The following is a 19,563-nucleotide window of genomic DNA, read 5'->3' on the forward strand; positions in this document are numbered from 1 at the left end:
GCTCCCTTTATTATATGTTTTATGTGTCTGTTTATGTTTTTTGTGATTAATGTTAGCTCTTACACGGCCTCGATCTTGTACATACAAAAAAAAAAATCCCGGCTCCCGCTGCGTGGAGGACGGGCTAAAAAGTAGGTCATGGACACGAATCCAAAATCAGGTGCTCAACTTCCATGCAGGTTCTCTATTATGATGCAAAAGCATCTTGGAAGGCCAAGCGGTCTTTCAGATTCCGCATTGGCAAAATTTAGCGATGACAAAAAAAGTTTTTTTTGTTTTTTTTTCAGAACACCATTTGACCTTGCCCTTTAAGCCGAAGCGTTATGGTGTACATTAAGTGTAAGCACACCTTCCTCTAAGTCTAGACTATATAGGGAAGCTCTCAGTTGAAAGTTATTGTGAAAAATGTTAAAATGTCTATAATTAGGTCATGACATTAAAAATTAGGTCAAGGTCTGAATGATGGAATGTATACAGATGCAATGACTGATTAATTATTGTAAGTACAGTCCTGCACATAATGCCTGTATTGTAAATTTAAAGGTTTACTGGGGAGGGGTAAAGTCACTTTCAGGCCACCCTGTAGATATGCACAACCATGTGACCCAGAGCTGTAGATAGAGAGAGTTTGGCCAACTAAACAAGAGGCACCATGTTGTTACCCAAGGTCAAGGGCACGCGCGCGTGCGTTCAAGCGTGCATGCAACTTACTGCTATTAGGGACGGGTTTCTTTTTATGTTCCTGAGTTTCATACATTGTTTAGTCAGTTGCGAATGAGTGGAAGTTGGGATGGATGAGTGGAAGGAGGGATGGATGAGTGGAAGGAGGGATGGATGAGTGGAAGGAGGGATGGATGAGTGGAAGGAGGGATGGATGAGTGGAAGGAGGGATGGATGAGTGGAAGGAGGGATGGATGAGTGGAAGGAGGGATGGATGAGTGGAAGGAGGGATGGATGAGTGGAAGGAGGGATGGATGAGTGGAAGGAGGGATGAGTGGAAGGATGGATGGATGAGTGGAAGGAGGGATGGATGAGTGGAAGGAGGGATGGATGAGTGGAAGGAGGGATGGATGAGTGGAAGGAGGGATGGATGAGTGGAAGGAGCGATGGATGAGTGGAAGGAGGGATGAGTGGAAGGATGGATGGATGAGTGGAAGGATGGATGAGTGGAAGTTGGGATGGATGAGTGGAAGGAGGGATGGATGAGTGGAAGGAGGGATGGATGAGTGGAAGGAGGTATGGATGAGTGGAAGGAGGGATGAGTGGAAGGATGGATGGATGAGTGGAAGGATGGATGAGTGGAAGGATGGATGAGTGGAAGTTGGGATGGATGAGTGGAAGGAGGGATGGATGAGTGGAAGGAAGGATGGATGAGTGGAAGGAGGGATGGATGAGTGGAAGGATGGATGAGTGGAAGGATGGATGAGTGGAAGTTGGGATGGATGAGTGGAAGGAGGGATGGATGAGTGGAAGGAAGGATGGATGAGTGGAAGGAGGGATGGATGAGTGGAAGGAAGGATGGATGAGTGGAAGGATGGATGAGTGGAAGGATGGATGAGTGGAAGTTGGGATGGATGAGTGGAAGGAGGGATGGATGAGTGGAAGGAAGGATGGATGAGTGGAAGGAGGGATGGATGAGTGGAAGGAAGGATGGATGAGTGGAAGGAAGGATGGATGAGTGGAAGTAGGGATGGATGAGTGGAAGGAGGGATGGATGAGTGGAAGGAGGGATGGATGAGTGGAAGATCCATCACTCATCCATCCTTCCATCCACTCATCCATCCTTCCTTCCACTCATCATCCACCCCTCCTTCCTTCCACTCATCCATTCTTCCACTCATCCATCCTTCCACTCATCCATCCCTCCATCCACTCATCCATCCTTCCATCCACTCATCCATCCTTCCTTCCACTCATCATCCACCCCTCCTTCCTTCCACTCATCCATCCTTCCACTCATCCATCCTTCCGCTCATCCATCCCTTCTTCCACTCATCCATCCCTCCTTCCATTCATCCATCCTTCCTTCCACTCCTCCATCCCTCCTTCCACTCATCATCCCTCCTTCCACTCATCCATCCCAACTTCCACTCATCCATCCTTCCACTCATCCATCCTTCCACTCATCCATCAATCCTTCCACTCATCCATCAATCCTTCCACTCATCCATCCTTCCTTCCACTCATCCATCCTTCCTTCCACTCATCCATCCTTCCTTCCACTCATTCTCCATTCTTCCTTCCACTCATCCATCCCTCCTTCCACTCAATCATCCCCACTTCCACTCATCCATCCCAACTTCCACTCATCCATCCCAACTTCCACTCATCCATCCCTCCTTCCCCTCATCCATCCCAACTTCCACTAAGCGAATGCATGCAATGCGATGCGCGTTCTGCTAGTTACGGAGGTTGGGTTACAACATGGCGCCTGTGAATCACATGACAGCGCTTAACCAATCATAGGGCAGACCAGTTGAAACTGGGTTGACCGAACTCTCTCTATCTACGGCTCTGATGTGACCTCCCCCGCCCCCCTCACCTCCCCCGGCCCTACAATGATGAAATTGCCAGCAAGTGTTACAAGGATGAAATTGCCAGCAAGTGTTACAAGGATGAAATTGCCAGCAAGTGTTACAAGGATGAAATTGCCAGCAAGTGTTACAAGGATGAAATTGCCAGCAAGTGTTCGTCTCCTGGAAAGCAAATCCAACGGAAGGAAATCTCATTTCCTTTCACAAAGCCCGAAACAAGTGTGTGTCCACCCTCAGGAGAGCCAGGAAACAATATCTCTCCGTTCTCAGGACCGAACTCTCTTATCTGTCTCCCTCTTCCAAATCCTGGTGGCGTCTGGTCAAATCTGTTTCTGGTGTTTGTTCCCCCTCCATCCCCTCCCTCACCTCAAATGGCCACACGGCTGACTCCGCACATGAAAAAGCTGAATGCCTCAACTCTGTGTTTGCCTCTAAATCTTGTGTCCCAAACCCATCCCTCTCTGTACCCACCGTAACCAGTCGTACCCAGCTGCTCCTGGACTCTGTGTCCTTTCCTCCTGACAAGGTGGAAAAGTTTCTGTCAACCCTCGACTCGGATTCTGCAACTGGACCTGACGGCATCAGCCCACGGGTCCTAAAATCCTGTTCTTCCGCTCTTTCACTCCCTCTCTCTGTTCTCTTCACCCTCTCTTTTGCTCAAGGTCATCTTCCATCTGCTTGGAAATCTGCCAACATCACCGCTTTGCACAAAAAAGGTGCAAAAACAGATCCCAGCAACTACAGACCAATCAGCCTTCTCCCAATTATCAGCAAAGTCATGGAATCCATCATTGCTTCAGATATGAAATCTTTCCTCTTCTCCAATGGCTTGATCTCTGATCATCAATTTGGTTTCAGACCTGGACACTCTACTCTGGACATGCTGCTTCTGCTTTCTCAACAATGGATGGAGGTCCTCAATGCCAAACAGGAAATTAGAGCAGTCTCCCTTGACATATCACGTGCCTTCGATACGGTCTGGCACCCCGCTCTGCTCACCAAACTCTCCTCTTTTGGTATCCATGGAAATCTCCACGCATGGCTGGCGGACTTCCTCTCTAGTCATAGTCAACGTGTGGCCCTGAATGGGTTTCTCTCATCTCCTCTTCCTGTTCAGGCTGGAGTTCCACAAGGCAGTGTTCTGGGCCCTGTGCTTTTTCTGGTCTTCATCAATGATCTCTCTGACTCTCTTGAAAATCCTCTGTATCTCTTTGCTGATGACTCTACTCTCTGTCGCTCCATTCTTCATCCCTCAGATCGGCAGTCTGCAGCCTCCTCACTCTCTGCAGACCTGGACAAAATCACAGACTGGGCAAACAAGTGGAACATGTCTTTCAATCCTGACAAATCTCACACTCTTACGATGTCTCTCCGAAAAGACCGACTGGACAACCCTCCCATCCACTTTCTGAATAATTCTCTCCAAGAAGTTCTGTCACTCAAGCTTTTGGGTCTCACTATCTGCCATGATCTTTCCTGGGAAAACCACATTTCAAATCTGGCCTACAAAGCCAGTCGCCGACTGGGCATCCTCCGTCGTGTGAAGTCCTTCCTTGGCACACCTGAGCTCCTCACCACATACAAGGCTTTCATCCGCAGCTCAATGGAATACTGCTCTCCCCTCTGGGCTGGTGCTCCTGCCTCACACCTAGCTCGTCTTCACGCTGTTGAAACCAAAGCATTCAGAATCATTGGAATCTCCCGCGATGAAGCTAACTCCAAGGGCCTCTCACGCACTCACCGCAGGCAGGTTGGTGGTCTTTCCGTCTTCTACCGACTCCTCTCTGGCCTTGCCCCCCCCCCCCAGCTCTCTCTGGGCTCTGTCCCGCAAATATTCCTACAGGTCGCACAAGATCTGCCTGCAACCCTCTTATGGTCAAACTGCCAAAATCAAGACTCTCTGCTCACCTTCACTCCTTCATTCCTCTTTTCTCCCACCTCTGGAACAAACTCCCTCACTCTCTTCAATCCCACTCCATCCTCCAGGTCTTTAAAACAGCTGTTCACCACCATCTCTTATCTTCCCCCATCCAAAACCTTGATCTTTTCTACCCCCGCTAATTTCACCCCAATTCCACTTTTTTGAAATACCAACTTCTGTCCTGGAAGTCCTTGGTGTCCTTGTGTTTTATACTTCTCCCTCCCCCCCTCCCCCCCCCCCTTCCCACGTCTCCTCCCCCCAAGCCCTCTCCCTTCCACACATCTCCCTGCTCTCAAATGTTGTGTTTGTGTGCTTCCCCTTCTCTCCCCATCTTGTCTTCCGCTCCCTCTTTTTATATATTTTGTTTGTCTGGTTGATTTGTTTGTGAAGTGAATGTTAGCTCTTTCACGAGCCTCGATTCTGTATACAAAAAAAAAAGAAAAAAAAAAGTGTTACAAGGATGAAATTGCCAGCAAGTGTTACAAGGATGAAATAAGCAGTGTTACAAGGATGAAATTGTCAGCAAGTGTTACAAGGATGAAATTGCCAGCAAGTGTTACAAGGATGAAATTGCCAGCAAGTGTTACAAGGATGAAATTGCCAGCAAGTGTTACAAGGATGAAATTGCCAGCAAGTGTTACAAGGATGAAATTGCCAGCAAGTGTTACAAGGATGAAATTGCCAGCAAGTGTTACAAAGATGAAATTGCCAGCAAGTGTTACAAGGATGAAATTGCCAGCAAGTGTTACAAGGATGAAATTGCCAGCGGTTGAGTGCGATGCCTATTTTGGTGATCTCTCGATGCCATGCAGCTGATCTCGTTTTCTGAATGCACTCAAGAGGTTAATGAAATATATTTATAGGAACAAATCTCATTTTCCGTCTCAATAATTATGTGATTTCATTCATGCATTAAGGAAGCATGAAGAGAGACACTGATGCTCTCCGAACCCATTTGCATCCGAACACAATGGATATTATGAGCTATCTCGAGTCCATTATGTCGCGTTTTCTCTGTCACACAAGAATCACATCTCAACAATTTCATTCGAATGGATACGAAGGAACAATGGCGGGTTCTAACGTGGGCCGTGCGATTGTCAGCAATGTCGTTATTTATCCACCGAGCCGCTTATAGTTAGTAATGGCAAAAGATCAGACATGGGATTCTGAATCACGACCCGTAAGCTCATGTTGCATGTTCAGTTTTACTGCTGCGATGAACACCGTCCATCAAATGGTATTAAATTAGTGTCTGATGAAGATTCACAATGCACACAGATGGAGTTCAGTGTTTATAATTCATTGGGTGCAGTTTCTTACCCGAGCATGTAGCAAGGTCCAGTCCGCTTCTCGCACACCTTGCCTGTAAAACCAGGCGGACACAGGCAAGTGAAGCTGCCAGCTCCATTGTCCATGCAGCTGCCATTGTTCTTGCATGGTTGTGCGTTGGCACAATGATTGAGATCTGTATGGAAATGGTGCAGAAACGTTAATGCTTGAACATCAGATTGTGAATTATTTCAAATCAGGAATACAGTACATACAGGTGTGTATATTTTATGTATATGTATATGTACATATACATACACACATATGTACACACTCACACATGTACACACACACACACGTACACACATGTACACACGCACACACACACACACACACACACACACACACACACACACACACACACACACGTGTACACACACACACACGTACACATACACACACACGCACACACACGTACACACACACACACAAACACATACACACACACACATGTACACACACACACACACACACACACGTACACACACACACACACACACACACACGTACACACACACGCACACATATATACACACATATTTACAAAAGTCTGAAACACATTCACGAGTTGCAATATATGGATGTTTTGAACCTCACCAATATACTCAAGGCCTCCACTAGAGTTTTCAGGTCATCTCATCTCGATCTCGAAGAGATCACCTTATAAAATGTGTCCTGATGTCCGGATGTCTGTGTCCGTCCGTTCGTCTGTCGTTCGGTCATCTGTCCATCCATCCGTTTACTTTTTGCTATTTTCGTTGCTCCCCCGTTTCACCTGGCTGATTGTTCTGAAACTTGACACATGAATACAAGACAGTATCTCGCATAATTCCTCGGGCTTCGATTCTTCGACTTAGGATTATGGGGGGATCTACGGGGGGGGGGGGGGGAAGGGGGAAGATTACCCCCCCCCCCCCAAATTCCGGATCCCTATTCTGTTATTTACCAAGCGATTGCTCTGAAACCCGATACAGCCCTTCTACTCGATGGTCCACAGGATCGCTCGGTCTTATATTTTTCGATTTCGGATCAGGGGGGCTCCCAGGGGATCAGGTGGCTCCAAGATGGCCCCCCCAAATCCACAGAGGTCTGAACTACAACCTCAAGAGATGACCGTCACCCCACTTGGGGCTATTTTCTACGATTACAACAACGTTGGCTGTTATATTAATAGAGCTTACTTTTGGTGAGAAGAAACCAAGCTTGTCACTTAGCAATCTAGTTACAGGTTACCAGTGGTAGTCCCAAAAGACAAAAGATTATGTTCAATCGTGACTACCTCTGAATGGCAATATTGTAACAGCATTTTTACCCAGACATGTATCTAATGATGGCGATGCTTCGATGCAATGCCTACCTTTGTTGCAGAAACGGCCCACCCAGCCTGGCTCACAGTTACATTGCCATGGTTGCTGGCAGGAGCCATGTACACAGCCAGGGTAGGAGGTGCAGCGCTCACAAAACTCCCCCTCCCATCCTGGTTGGCACCTACGCATGGGCACAGATGTGTGGGCACGCTCAGCCACCACGTCGGTGTTCTGCGGATCGCAGATTTCAATAACATACTCTCACATGCATTATTCATAATCCTTTCCAGCGAGGATATTGCAGGGGCATAAAACACAAGGCAGTAAAATACAAAAAATGTCATCATCAAATGGAAATTTTCACCAAAATTGATGCCCGACAATAATGTCCATTAATCAGCACATGTGCACCTGTAGTGAATGGTAGAGGGGGCACGAGACACATTTACCTCATGAGGAGCTCGAATCGATTGGAGTGTTTTGTAGCCAATGGTGGAGCATGATTGACGTCACTTGCTTTTCACAATCAATCACAAACACAGGAAGGCTAGACTTTATAGATTTTTTTTTTATAGATTTTTTTTCTTTCATATCCTTTTACAATCCAAGTCGATGCTCACGGATGTGTATTTTCTCAGAAAATGTGAATCATTGATCCTATTAGTTGGAAGAATCCCATACAAATAATGAATCTTTTCTTTTTTTTTTGCAAATTTTTTTTTTTGTTCTTCGTTTTTCAACTTTTTTTTCTCTAAAAAGTTGAGGCTCATGGAAGATTATTTGGTCAAAAAATATGATTCACTGATCCTTTTATTTAGAATGTATATGTCCACAACTGTCAAAAATCCTACACCTATGCAGCCACTGGGCCCCGGAGGCCCCACGAATGTATTCGTGTAAAGTTTTTTTAATTTTCATATTTTTGTCACTGAATTATTTGTAACCAAGTTATAGGAGCATATAATGAGGCTTATATCAAGAAAATAATCATATAACATAGTAGTACAACAACATTTATGTGGGGCCTCGAAGGCCCCAGGCCCGCATTCGTGTTGGATTTTCGGTCTTGTCGTTGGTCTTGGCTGCCCGCTGTTAGTAGATGGCGTCATCTCTTCCTCACCCCCTCCCCGCACCCCACCTCGCCCCCTCCCGCCATGTGCGGCGGCCCTTCGTCAAAGTGTTCTTCTCTCAACCAAATTAACACCGCCCGCTTCGCCACTGTGGCCTGCTGTCTTTGGCCAAGCAGCCCATGATGTCCTTTTAAAGTGCATATAGCACTTTCCATGTGCCTTTTTGTGCTCAAGTCCTCCACCTGTCCTCCTATGTACATGAGGTTTTTCAAAATACACCCTTACCCTATTCAGCTCTATCATTTAGAATCACTGCCCTCTCAGTGCACATATTACAAATGACTTACCTCTAACAGATCCCTAACACAGGCATAATTCTACCCTACTCAAGCACACGGACCAATCTAAAGTCTTACCACGTTCTATCTATGGATCACACCTCCTCTCCCCCCTCCACCTTTCCACGTAATAACAGTATATGAGATTTAAATATATTTTCATAACTTCTTGAGCTACGTGCTCGGATGGGAGCACCAAGCATGTTTACAGCCAACCTAAAAGATAACGAGTAAATAGACTATTTGAGTCGTCATTCATTCAAACTACCATTGTAGTCATGCAATTATTGTTATCCCCCACTTCCATAATTGGTGGGGGCGGGGGGGGGGGGAAATTACAAAGTGTGACCATTTCACAGGAAGCTAGAGTATCCGATCCCACTTCACCCCACCACCTACACAGCTCTCCCCCTGCCACGTAGACAGATCAAATTCTGTTATGAGAGAGAGGAGACAAAGGTGAAACCTTGCCCTTGAAAAGCCATTTGAATTGAATCCCCATCAAAGGAATATGAAAGTCATTACCGGCTCACCCATTGAGCTGCCATCCCCGCCAGTCGTCTCTTAAATTGATTCCTCAATCTGTGAAACTCCTTTTTAAATCATTTAAACCGCACCCACTGCGTTACTATTTCTCGGCATGCATTTTGTACATTTTAGGCTGTTTATTGGTAGAATTCATTATAATTATTCATGTGTTTGTCACATCATGCACCTGCCTTCCCAACATCCATATTCAACTAGAACTGCACTCAGTGGAGAGCATACCTCCACCTGGTTGGCCATATCACTCAATGGTGAAGAATCACTTAAAAAATTAAATAATTATCATATCCGAATCCATATTCAGATCTTCACCAAAATAAAATCGATTCTTCTTCGTCGCACACACAACCTGTCCAACAAGTTTCGTCCAAATCCGTCCACAACTTTTTCAGATATCCTGCTGTGTATCGTTTTTAGCCCAATCTCCCAATGGTGAAGAATCACTTAGAAAATTAAATAATTCTCATATCCGAATCCACTTTCAGATCTTCACCAAAATAGAATCGATTCTTCTTCGTCACACACTCAACCTGTCCAACAAGTTTCGTCCAAATCCGTCCACAACTTTTTGAGATATCTTGCGATGTATCGTTTTTGGCGCCATCTCCCAATGGTGAAGAATCACTTAGAAAATTAAATAATTCTCATATCCGAATCCACTTTCAGATCTTCACCAAAATAGAATCTAATTTTCCTTGTCAGACACCCAACCGGTCCACCAAGTTTCGTCCAAATCAATCAACAACATTTTGAGATATCCTGCGATGTATAGTTTTTCGCCCCATCTCCCAGTGGTGAAGAATCACTTAAAAATTTATAGTAGCCGGATCCGTATCCGGATCCTCACCAAAATCTAATCATTTCGTCCTTGTCACATACGCTACATCTCTGCCAAATTTCGTCCGAATCTGTCCACAACTTTTTGAGATATTTTGTTCACAAACAAACAGACAAACAGACATGGGTGAAAACATAACCTCCATCCACCTTTAGTGGCGCAGGTAATGAAGGGACCATGTAAAACAGAAAATATCAATATTTGTGTGCAGTTACTCAAAGCCACCACCCAGCTTGATGTGTTGACATGTGTTGAATGTCCGGGCTCCGGGGCAGGTAGGTTGGGGAGAGGAAAGAGTTTTATTGAGACAGGAAAATTCGAGGCAGCATATTTGAGAGCAAATATAAAATGGAAGGGATGATAAAGGATAAAAGGTTGTGCAAAAGCACTTCCGACACAGAGAAAGGGGTGAGTTACAAAGCAAATGAAACAGGATACAAAGAGGAAAGAGCAGAAGCAGCTGAGATAGGTGATGAAGTGTCACGTAGTTATTTACAGAGGATCTGGTACAAGGTCTATAAAACGAGGAATCACATAGGAAGGGAGCCCCATGCCTCATAACAAAACATTAGTACAGGGGCCTACACCCCACCACCTCCCAAGTAGAGCGTATGCCACTGTCACGAGGATTTTAACATATCTACATTAACGTCAGTTCTGGGTAGCACTGTTTCTCTATTGAGAAAGATCTCATGAGAGCTTTTCTAAATGCAAACATCATGCTGAAGCTAAAGTTACTGACTTCCTCGACATTGTTGACTGACTTCCTCTACTTTGCTTACTGACTTCCTCTACTTTGCTTACTGACTTCCTCTACTTTGGTTACTGACTTCCTCTACTTTGGTTACCGACTTCCTCCACATTGTTGACTGACTTCCTCTACTTTGGTTACTTATCGACTTCCTCTACTTTGGTTACTTACTGACTTCTTCTACTTTGCTCACTGACTTCCTCGACATTGTTCACTGACTTCCTCTACTTTGGTTACTGACCTTCCTCTACTTTGGTCACTGACTTCCTCCACATTGTTGACTGACTTCCTCTACTTTGGTTACTTATCGACTTCCTCTACTTTGGTTACTTATCGACTTCCTCTACTTTGGTTACTTACTGACTTCCTCTACTTTGGTTACTGACTTCTTCTACTTTGCTTACTGACTTCCTCTACATTGTTGACTGACTTCCTCCACTTTGGTTACTGACTTCCTCTACCTTGGTTACTTATTGACTTCCTCTACTTTGATTACTGACTTCCTCTACTTTGGTTACTTATACTAACTTCCTCTCCTGTGGTTACTGACTTCCTTCTTTGGTTACTGACTTCCTCTACTTTGATTGCTGACTTCCTCTACTTTGATTGCTGACTTCCTCAACTTTGGTTACTTATTGACTTCCTCTACTTTGGTTACTTACTGACTTCCTCTACTTTGGTTACTGACTTCCTCTACTTTGATTACTGACTTCCTCTACTTTGATTACTGACTTCCTCTACTTTGGTTACTTATTGACTTCCTCTACTTTGGGTACTTATTGACTTCCTCTACTTTGGTTACTTATTGACTTCCTCTACTTTGGTTGCTGACTTGTTCTACTTTAATTACTGACTTCCTCTACTTTGGTTACTTATACTTACTTCCTCCACTGCGATTACTTACTGACTTCCTCTACTTTGGTTACTGTCTTCCTCTACTTTGGTTACCTAACTTCCTCGACTTTGGTTACCTAACTTCCTCTACTTTGGTTACTAACTTCCTCTACTTTGGTTACCTAACTTCCCCTACTTTGGTTACCTAACTTGCCCTACTTTGGTTACTGACTTCTTATACTTTGGTGACTGACTTCCTCTACTTTGATTACTGACTTCCTCTACTTTGCTTTCTAACTTCCTCTACTTTGGTTTCTGGCTTCCTACTTTGGTTACTGACTTCCTCTACTTTGGTTGTTACTTATTGACTTCCTCTACTTTGGTTACTGACTTGTTTTACTTTAATTACTGACTTCCTCTACTTTGGTTACTTACTGACTTCCTCTACTTTGGTTACTGTCTTCCTCTACTTTGATTACTGACTTCCTCTACTTTGGTTACCTAACCGCACAGAATCCGCACAGAATAAATATGATTTTGTCCGCAACTGTTGGTCTGATTGACAGGAAATTTTCACCATAGGTGCAACTCCACCTGTAAAAATTTTTAATGATAATTATGACATCATCGGTCACGTGGTTCGGCCGCCATCTTGGAAAAACCGAAAAATTTGCACCTCTATATCTCCAAAAGCGCTGAATGGAAAAAATTGTGACATTGCTCATTGTAAAGAACTCTCCATGGGGAATAAAATATGTTAATGATGATGTCATAGGTGCCTCCATTATGACGTCATAATTCGACAAGTACAAAACTTTATCCGATCAAGATGAAATTTCTTGAGCATAATCAAGGAATAAATTCGTTTAGAAAAAAAATGATGACGTCATCGGTCACGTGGTTCGGCCGCTATATTATTATTATTATTATTTTTTTTTGTATACTGAATCGAGGCTCGTGAAAGAGCTAAGTTTTAACACAAAAGCCTTAAAAACCACTGAAAATACATCCTGGCGAGGGTTTGCAATCTCTGATTGCTCTTTTTCTTGTTCTCTATTGTTGTTGTGCTGGTGGGCTTTACCTTCTCTCCCCCTCTTGTCTCCCACTCCCTTCATTGTATGTTTTATGTGTTTGTGCATGTTTTCGTGTTTAATGTGTTCGCTCTTACCGAGCCTTGACAATATATATATATATTGTTACGAATTTGGGTAGTGATATATGTAGAGCAGAGTAGATCTGAGTAGGTACCATGCTTCGGGATGTCGTGGTAAGGAACACAATAAGTCCATGTGTAGGCGTTTTGTCGGTTAAGGTGTATAACTGTGAATCTACCAGGAGATTCGAGTGACAGGTAGTGTAGGGGTTAATGCGTAGAGCCCTTGTATGTCTCACCTGTTAATCAAACCTTTGTCCCTTATGGCACTACAGACCACATAGACACTTGGTTAGGATCCCTTATTACAACATTAATGACGCCCTTCCCCCCTGACATGACATATAAAGAAAGCAGGCCAGAACACTGCCACAAATGGCCGCCACCATTTGCACCTCCGCGAGGCCTATCCACCTCGCATAGCACGTGCTAAAACACAAGGAGCAGGAGCGGGAGTGAGAGTGACGCAGTGGGCGTGCACAGGGGTGAGCTGGCGAGTCGGTGGTGGCTCTGATTGGCAGGACAGTGCGCCAAAGCTGACGTCATCGGCCGGAGATATTAACAGCGCCAGACGCCATTTCGAGCAGTGGAGTTGAGACGCGACAGGACGGTGTGCAGCAGTTCATTCCTGGCCCTGGCAGTTCAATTGGGAGTTCCATTCCTGAGTAGAGTTGAGCAGGAGGACTGAGAGAGTCGAGTTCCATTCCTGAGTCGAGTTGAGCAGGAGGAGTTTGTGTGCACAGGAGTTGAGTGGAGTTGTCGAGCATTACAGTCCCGGTGCGATCCTGACAGAGTTGAGCGCCGAACGCCATTGAGCGAGAGTCGAGTTGAGAAGCGAGTTGGAAGGACGAGACGTGTAGTCACACCTGCGTTCTCTCTGTTTCTGTCTTTTCGTGCTTCGTGTGGGGATCGACCTTGTGTGAAACCGCTGGCCTGCGTTGGGTGCTTTTGGAGCTTGGTGCACGGACCTCGTGGGCGGCGAGAGGATCGGAGCTTGGAGCGAGGCCTCGTGGGTACATCGGGCCGAACGGAGCCGTGGTGGACGGCAAACAATACAGGACGACGGACAGATAAGCTCACACCACATTTTACGATTTAACATAACGTGTTCTTTTTATTAATTCATATCCCTCGTCTTGTCTTTGATATCTGGTGTGCGGGATCCCGATTTAGGATTATTTCATTACCGGCGCGTGCTTTTACTGTCTTTGCCTTTTCCGGAATAAACCCTTATATTATTTTTGTACATATATCTGAACGCAGTTTATTGGGTGGTTGATTTTCACAGTTAAGGTTGTGGGGACTCTCGCCGCTTCCCTCCATTCCGTGCGCTTGGGTGTTTTAGGTTTTGGAATCCGCCATTGAGTTTCCGCCTCGGAGTTAAAGCCTTCGTGATCGGCAATCCGCAACTCTGGTGTTAATCGGAGTTGCGCGAAAATATGTTAGACAATATTTTAGCTCTTTCACGAGCCTCGATTCAGTATACAATATATATATATATATATATATATATATATATATATATATATATATATATATATATATATATATATATATATATATATATATATATATATATATATACAGTATATATATATATATATATATATATATATATATATATATATATATATATATATATATACATACAGGCAGTCCCCGGGTTACGAACACCCGACTTACGAACGCCTGTACTTACGTACCGACCTCCGTCAAGCCTATTATTTAAAAAAAGTGTTTTTTTTTTTGTTTGTTTTTAAAATATATATATATTTTTTTTTGTATACAGAATCGAGGCTCGTGAAAGAGCTAATATTTATCACACAGAAAAAAATCAAACAGACACACAAAGTATATAATAAGGGGAGCGGTAGACAAGAGAAATATGAGAAAAGCTCTGTTCAAGCCACCCTTGATGTTTACTTTAAGAAAATTGACCAGCACCAGGTCCATCCTCTCCAGCACCAGATCCATCCTCTCCAACACCAGGCCCATCATCTCGGAGAGATATATCAAGGTATGATCGTTTCAAGGTTTGCAAGACATCAATTGGAACGAGAACAAGTGTTAACCGTTAATCATTATCTTTTCATTTCTATCTAAACTGTTAAAAAATGTTTCTTTCATGTTTTTTATACCTATAGATGTTTTAGGTAAAATATATACTATATACCAAGACAAACATTTGACTAATTGACACTAGATGTGAACCGTACGTAACTGTTCCGACTTACATACAAATTCGACTTACAGACAGACTTAAAAACGGAACTCGTTCGTAACCCGGGGACTGCCTGTGTATATATATACATATATATATATATATATATATATATATATATATATATATATATATATATATATATATATATATATAGAGATATATATATATACAGACTTGGCATTTAATATGGAATATTTTTTTTGTGGGGGTAAACATACTTTTCAAGATGTCTTAGAACCAAAAGTTCATTGGAATTATGTTGAAATTATTCTAGATTTTGTTAATGTGACCTTTAAAAGAAACAAAAACCACATTTGACATTTCGAAACAAATAAATTGATCCTTGAAAGTGATGTAAACTGATATCGAACTCAATTCATGGACAGTACTGTGTTAAACTTCTGTACGTTTTCCAGAAGTATCTCTTTATTTTGCACATTAGCCAAAATTTTTTTTAACAAAAACAAAACTTAAATTATGACTGGGATTACGGACAGTAAAATTACAGTTCAGTACTTCGTGTAACCCCCACGAGCATTCATGAGAGCACGTACACGTTGAGGCATGCTGTTCACGAGATTTGCCAAGGTTTGGACAGGAATCGCTTGCCATGCAGTGACAATAGCCTGCTGCAATTCATGCACAGAGGTCGGCTGCTGGTCCAAGTGGTCGATTTGACGCGTTAATTCTGCCCACAAGTTCTCGATCGGATTCATATCCGGGGACATGGCAGGCCACTCCATATGCTCTACACCACGGTCAGCAAGAAAGTGTTCGATCATGCGAGCACGATGAGGCCGTGCATTGTCATCTTGGAAGACAGTTTCCTCGAAAGGCTGCACAAGCAAATGGAAGCAATGTTTCTTCCAGAATGGCCCTGTACTTGAACTGGTTCAAGTTCCCATTCAGAACAATCAGGTCAATTTTGCCCCCTGCATGAAAAGCAGCCCAAACGGTCACCCCACCACCTTCAGCTTGGACTTTTGGCACTGTACAATCTTTGTTGTAGGCTTCATGCACTTGTCTGTGCACTCAGACGCGGCCATCTTGACGATAGACGAGAAATCTAAACTCGTCACTGAAGATCACATGATTCCAGTGTCCTGGCTGCCATTGACGGTGCTCTCTGGCCCACTGCAATCGGCGCTGGCGGTGTTGTCTGGTCAGGCGTGGCTTTCTCAGGGAACGCCTGGCATGATAGCCTGCTTGAACCAGTCATTGGTTGACTAGCCTTCTGGATACAGGCACATTTGTCAGTTGCTGCCACTCAGCCCTAAGCCGATTACCTGACTTGGTACGGCCATTGCGGACTAACCAGTGCAGCTGGCGATCATCCCTCCTTGTGGTTCTGCAGGGACGTCCTGGCCTCGGTATTGGAGTAGGGACACCTCTCTGAGCATTTTGTTTCAGGATCTCTGACACCTGACCTTGAGTGATGCCATACTGCCGAGCAATAGCACGCTGTTTCATGCCGTAATTTCGTAAAGCCACCACTCCATGACAAACAGCATTGTCGAGTTGACGGACCATCTCCAGAGGAAGCGGCAATAACTTTTGGAGACGTGCAGCAGTTGTTTTCCACTAATACAGAACGCAACAACCCTTGTATACCCGACTGTGAAGCCAATCATCAAATGCACCTGTCCGTACATTTTGCCACGCCACCTGTGATATAATCCTGTTGTTGACTTCTTGCTGCGAGAGACAATCAGTGACATGGTTCTTTTAACAAATAAATCACCAAAGTGTAAAAGAAACTCACCAGATTGATATACTGAGTTAAGAAAGTAAACCCAAGTCAAGGAAAAAAAAATATTCCATATTAAATGCCAAGTCAGTATATAATATATATATATATATATATATATATATATATATATATATATATATATATATATATATATATACACAGTCACGTGAAAAAGTAAGTACACCCCATGTAAAGTTTTGACTTTTTCAACATATTTCAACATACAGGTATTTGATCTTCATTTCAACAATATTGATCGACAAAGGTGATATAATATAACAAATATCATGAAACATTTACATTTTGTCATCCATTGTATAATTTAAATAAACATAAATGCAAATTTCGCATGTGGAAAAAGTAAGTACACCCTTGGCTCTAATAGGTGGTATTGCCCCCTTTGGCAGAAGCAACCTCAAGTAGGCATTTCTTATAACTGTCTACCAGTCTCTTACATCGACTGGGAGAAATTTTTGCCCACTCCTCCATGCAGAATTCTTTCAGCTGTGCAATGTTTGAGGGGTTTCTTGCATACACAGCTCGTTTCAAATCCCCCCACAACATCTCGATGGGATTTAGATCCGGGCTTTGACTTGGCCATTCCAGAACCCCCCATTTCTTTCTTTTCAGCCATTCTTTGGTGGATTTACTGGTATGTTTAGGGCCATTGTCATGTTGCATGGTCCACCTTCGGTTGAGCTTCAACTTTCCGACAGATGGCCTCACATTATCCTCAAGCACCCTCTGGTACAATGAAGAATTCATCGTGGATTCTATGATGGTGAGCTGCTCAGGCCCTGATGCAGCAAAGCTGCCCCAAACCATAATATTTCCAGCACCATGCTTTATCGTTGGTATCAGGTTCTTGTGGTCAAATGCTGTCTTTGGTTTTCGCCAAACATGTCTTCTGGTACTGTGGCCAAATATCTCTACCTTTGAGTCATCTGTCCAAAGCACATTGTTCCCAAGTGCTGGTCTTTGCCTCCGTGTCCATTGGCAAACTTTAGTCTTGCCCTGATGTTCTTTCTGGACAGGAAAGGTTTCCTCCTGGCACACCTCCCATGTAGATCAAATTTGTGCAGCCTCTTTCTAATGGTAGACTCATGCACTTTGACATCAACAGTGGCAAGAGCTACCTGTAGGTCCCGTGTTGACATTCTGGGGGTTCTTAGAGACTTCTTTCAGCATCTTGCGGTCTGCTCTCGGGCTGAACTTGCTGGGGCGGCCTGGCCTGAACAAGTTGGCAGTTGTTTGGAATCTTCTCCACTCTTAGATGATTTTCCGGACAGTCGAATGATTGATTTCAAATTGTTTGGAGATCTTTTCAAATCCCTTCCCAGACTCGTAGGCATCTATAACCTTCTTTCTGAAAGCCTCAGAGAGCTCCTTTGATCTAGGCATGGTGACGCCGCACACTTCGCCAACAAAGAGCAAACCAAACGAAATGTCTGAGGTTTAAATAAGACAGGTTTCTCCAAGATCCTCTCCAACGATGTTCTAATCATTTGCACCTGAGCTGGTGCACCTGATTCTAATTTTAGGTATTTGAAGTAGTGATAAATGTAGGGGTGTACTTACTTTTTCCACATGCAAAATTTGCATTTATGTGTATTTAAATTATACAATGGACTACAAAATGTAAATGTTTCATGATATTTATTTTATTATACAACCTTTATCTTTCAATATTGTTGAAATGAAGATCAAATAGCTGTATGTTGAAATATGTTGAAAAAGTCAAAACTTTACATGGGGTGCACTTACTTTTTCACGTGACTGTATATATATATATATATATATATATATATATATATATATATATATATATATATATATATATATATATATATATATATGTATGTATATGTGTATATATATATATATATATATATATATATATATATATATATATATATATGTATATATATATATATATATATAGTGTTGCAGTTTTGAGAACCCACACTTATAAATATGACATCATTAAAAGGTTAAAGATTGCACCCCATAGGTAGGCCACAAGCAACACGTAGGTCACCATAGGACTTCAGTTATTTCATTAGTATGTGTTTAGATAAGGCCGTGTTTCCAATAGTTGAATCTGCGTTGTGTCAATCAAATAAGAAGTAGGCCCCATTCCGTTCATTTTGGCAGCCTCCCTCTCCAAGCGACGCCATTACGCGCCCTCCAGTCTGCCCCATGGCCCTCCCAAATTGTTACGCGCCTCGGCCAGCAGCAGCAGCCTTAGCTGCCCGTGAGTTTGCTCAACGCCGCCATAAGCCATGAGGTGAGGCCCGAGAAAGGGGGCGGAGCGCCAGGAAGAAGGTGTGGCCACGTCAACCCACCATCAGGGCGTGGCCGGTAAGCGATGCCCAGCCAACCAGGGCTGAGGTAGGATCGCCTGAGAGGCGTGGTTTTTGGGCTCGTGTAGTGATCGCTGCTTGACTTATATAAGCGCGAACGCAAAGCCCTTTTACAGGACTTATGGGAGAGAGCGCATTGATGAGAGAACTGTCCAGGACTTATACGGCAGCGCGCATTGCAAGAGGACTGATACGGAGCGCACATTTGTGAAAGAACTGCGCGTAGAAGACTGTCGTGATTGCAAGAGAACTGGTTGGGAGAGCGCTCATAAGGGAGGACTGTGAGGACTGCAAGGAAGCGCGCTGATTAACAGGACATTGGAGAGGGGGCGTTTGGCGCGATAGTACGCATATTACGTACGCAGCGTACCAGCTTTCTTCCCCCTGTTATATGATTGTCCGGTCGCGTTCCAACTATATGCGAAGCTGCCTGCCGGGTTTCGTCCATTGGACCGGAGCCTGGACCGGAGCCGGGCTGGAGCCTGGACGCGTTGGTGACCATCAACCATCTACAATCCCCGTGTGAGTGTCTGAGACGGGCCCGTTTGTCTGGGGTATTAAGAATAAGACTGTCTAAGGCTGCTCTGTGTGCTTCGTCTTCC

At 43.8% G+C, this 19,563-nt stretch overlaps 2 protein-coding genes across 3 annotated transcripts in view; both read right to left on the reverse strand.

Annotated features, from left to right (window-relative positions):
* CDKAL1 (CDKAL1 threonylcarbamoyladenosine tRNA methylthiotransferase) overlaps nt 1-19,563 on the reverse strand; it is a 612,415-nt gene that overhangs the window by 208,129 nt on the left and 384,723 nt on the right. The window lies entirely within an intron of this gene.
* Nucleotides 1-19,563, reverse strand: part of LOC137436273 (uncharacterized) — a 100,105-nt gene that overhangs the window by 4,622 nt on the left and 75,920 nt on the right. The window contains exons 4-5 of the mRNA XM_078765929.1: nt 7,145-7,275; nt 5,779-5,923 (exon numbers count right to left, since the gene is read on the reverse strand). Of these exons, the coding sequence (XP_078622055.1) occupies nt 5,779-5,923; nt 7,145-7,275 (276 nt within the window). The remainder of the gene's footprint in view (nt 1-5,778; nt 5,924-7,144; nt 7,276-19,563) is intronic.

This window comes from Myxine glutinosa, chromosome 11 (assembly GCF_964187855.1).
Source record: "Myxine glutinosa chromosome 11, kmMyxGlut1.1, whole genome shotgun sequence".
Taxonomy (NCBI): domain Eukaryota; kingdom Metazoa; phylum Chordata; class Myxini; order Myxiniformes; family Myxinidae; genus Myxine; species Myxine glutinosa.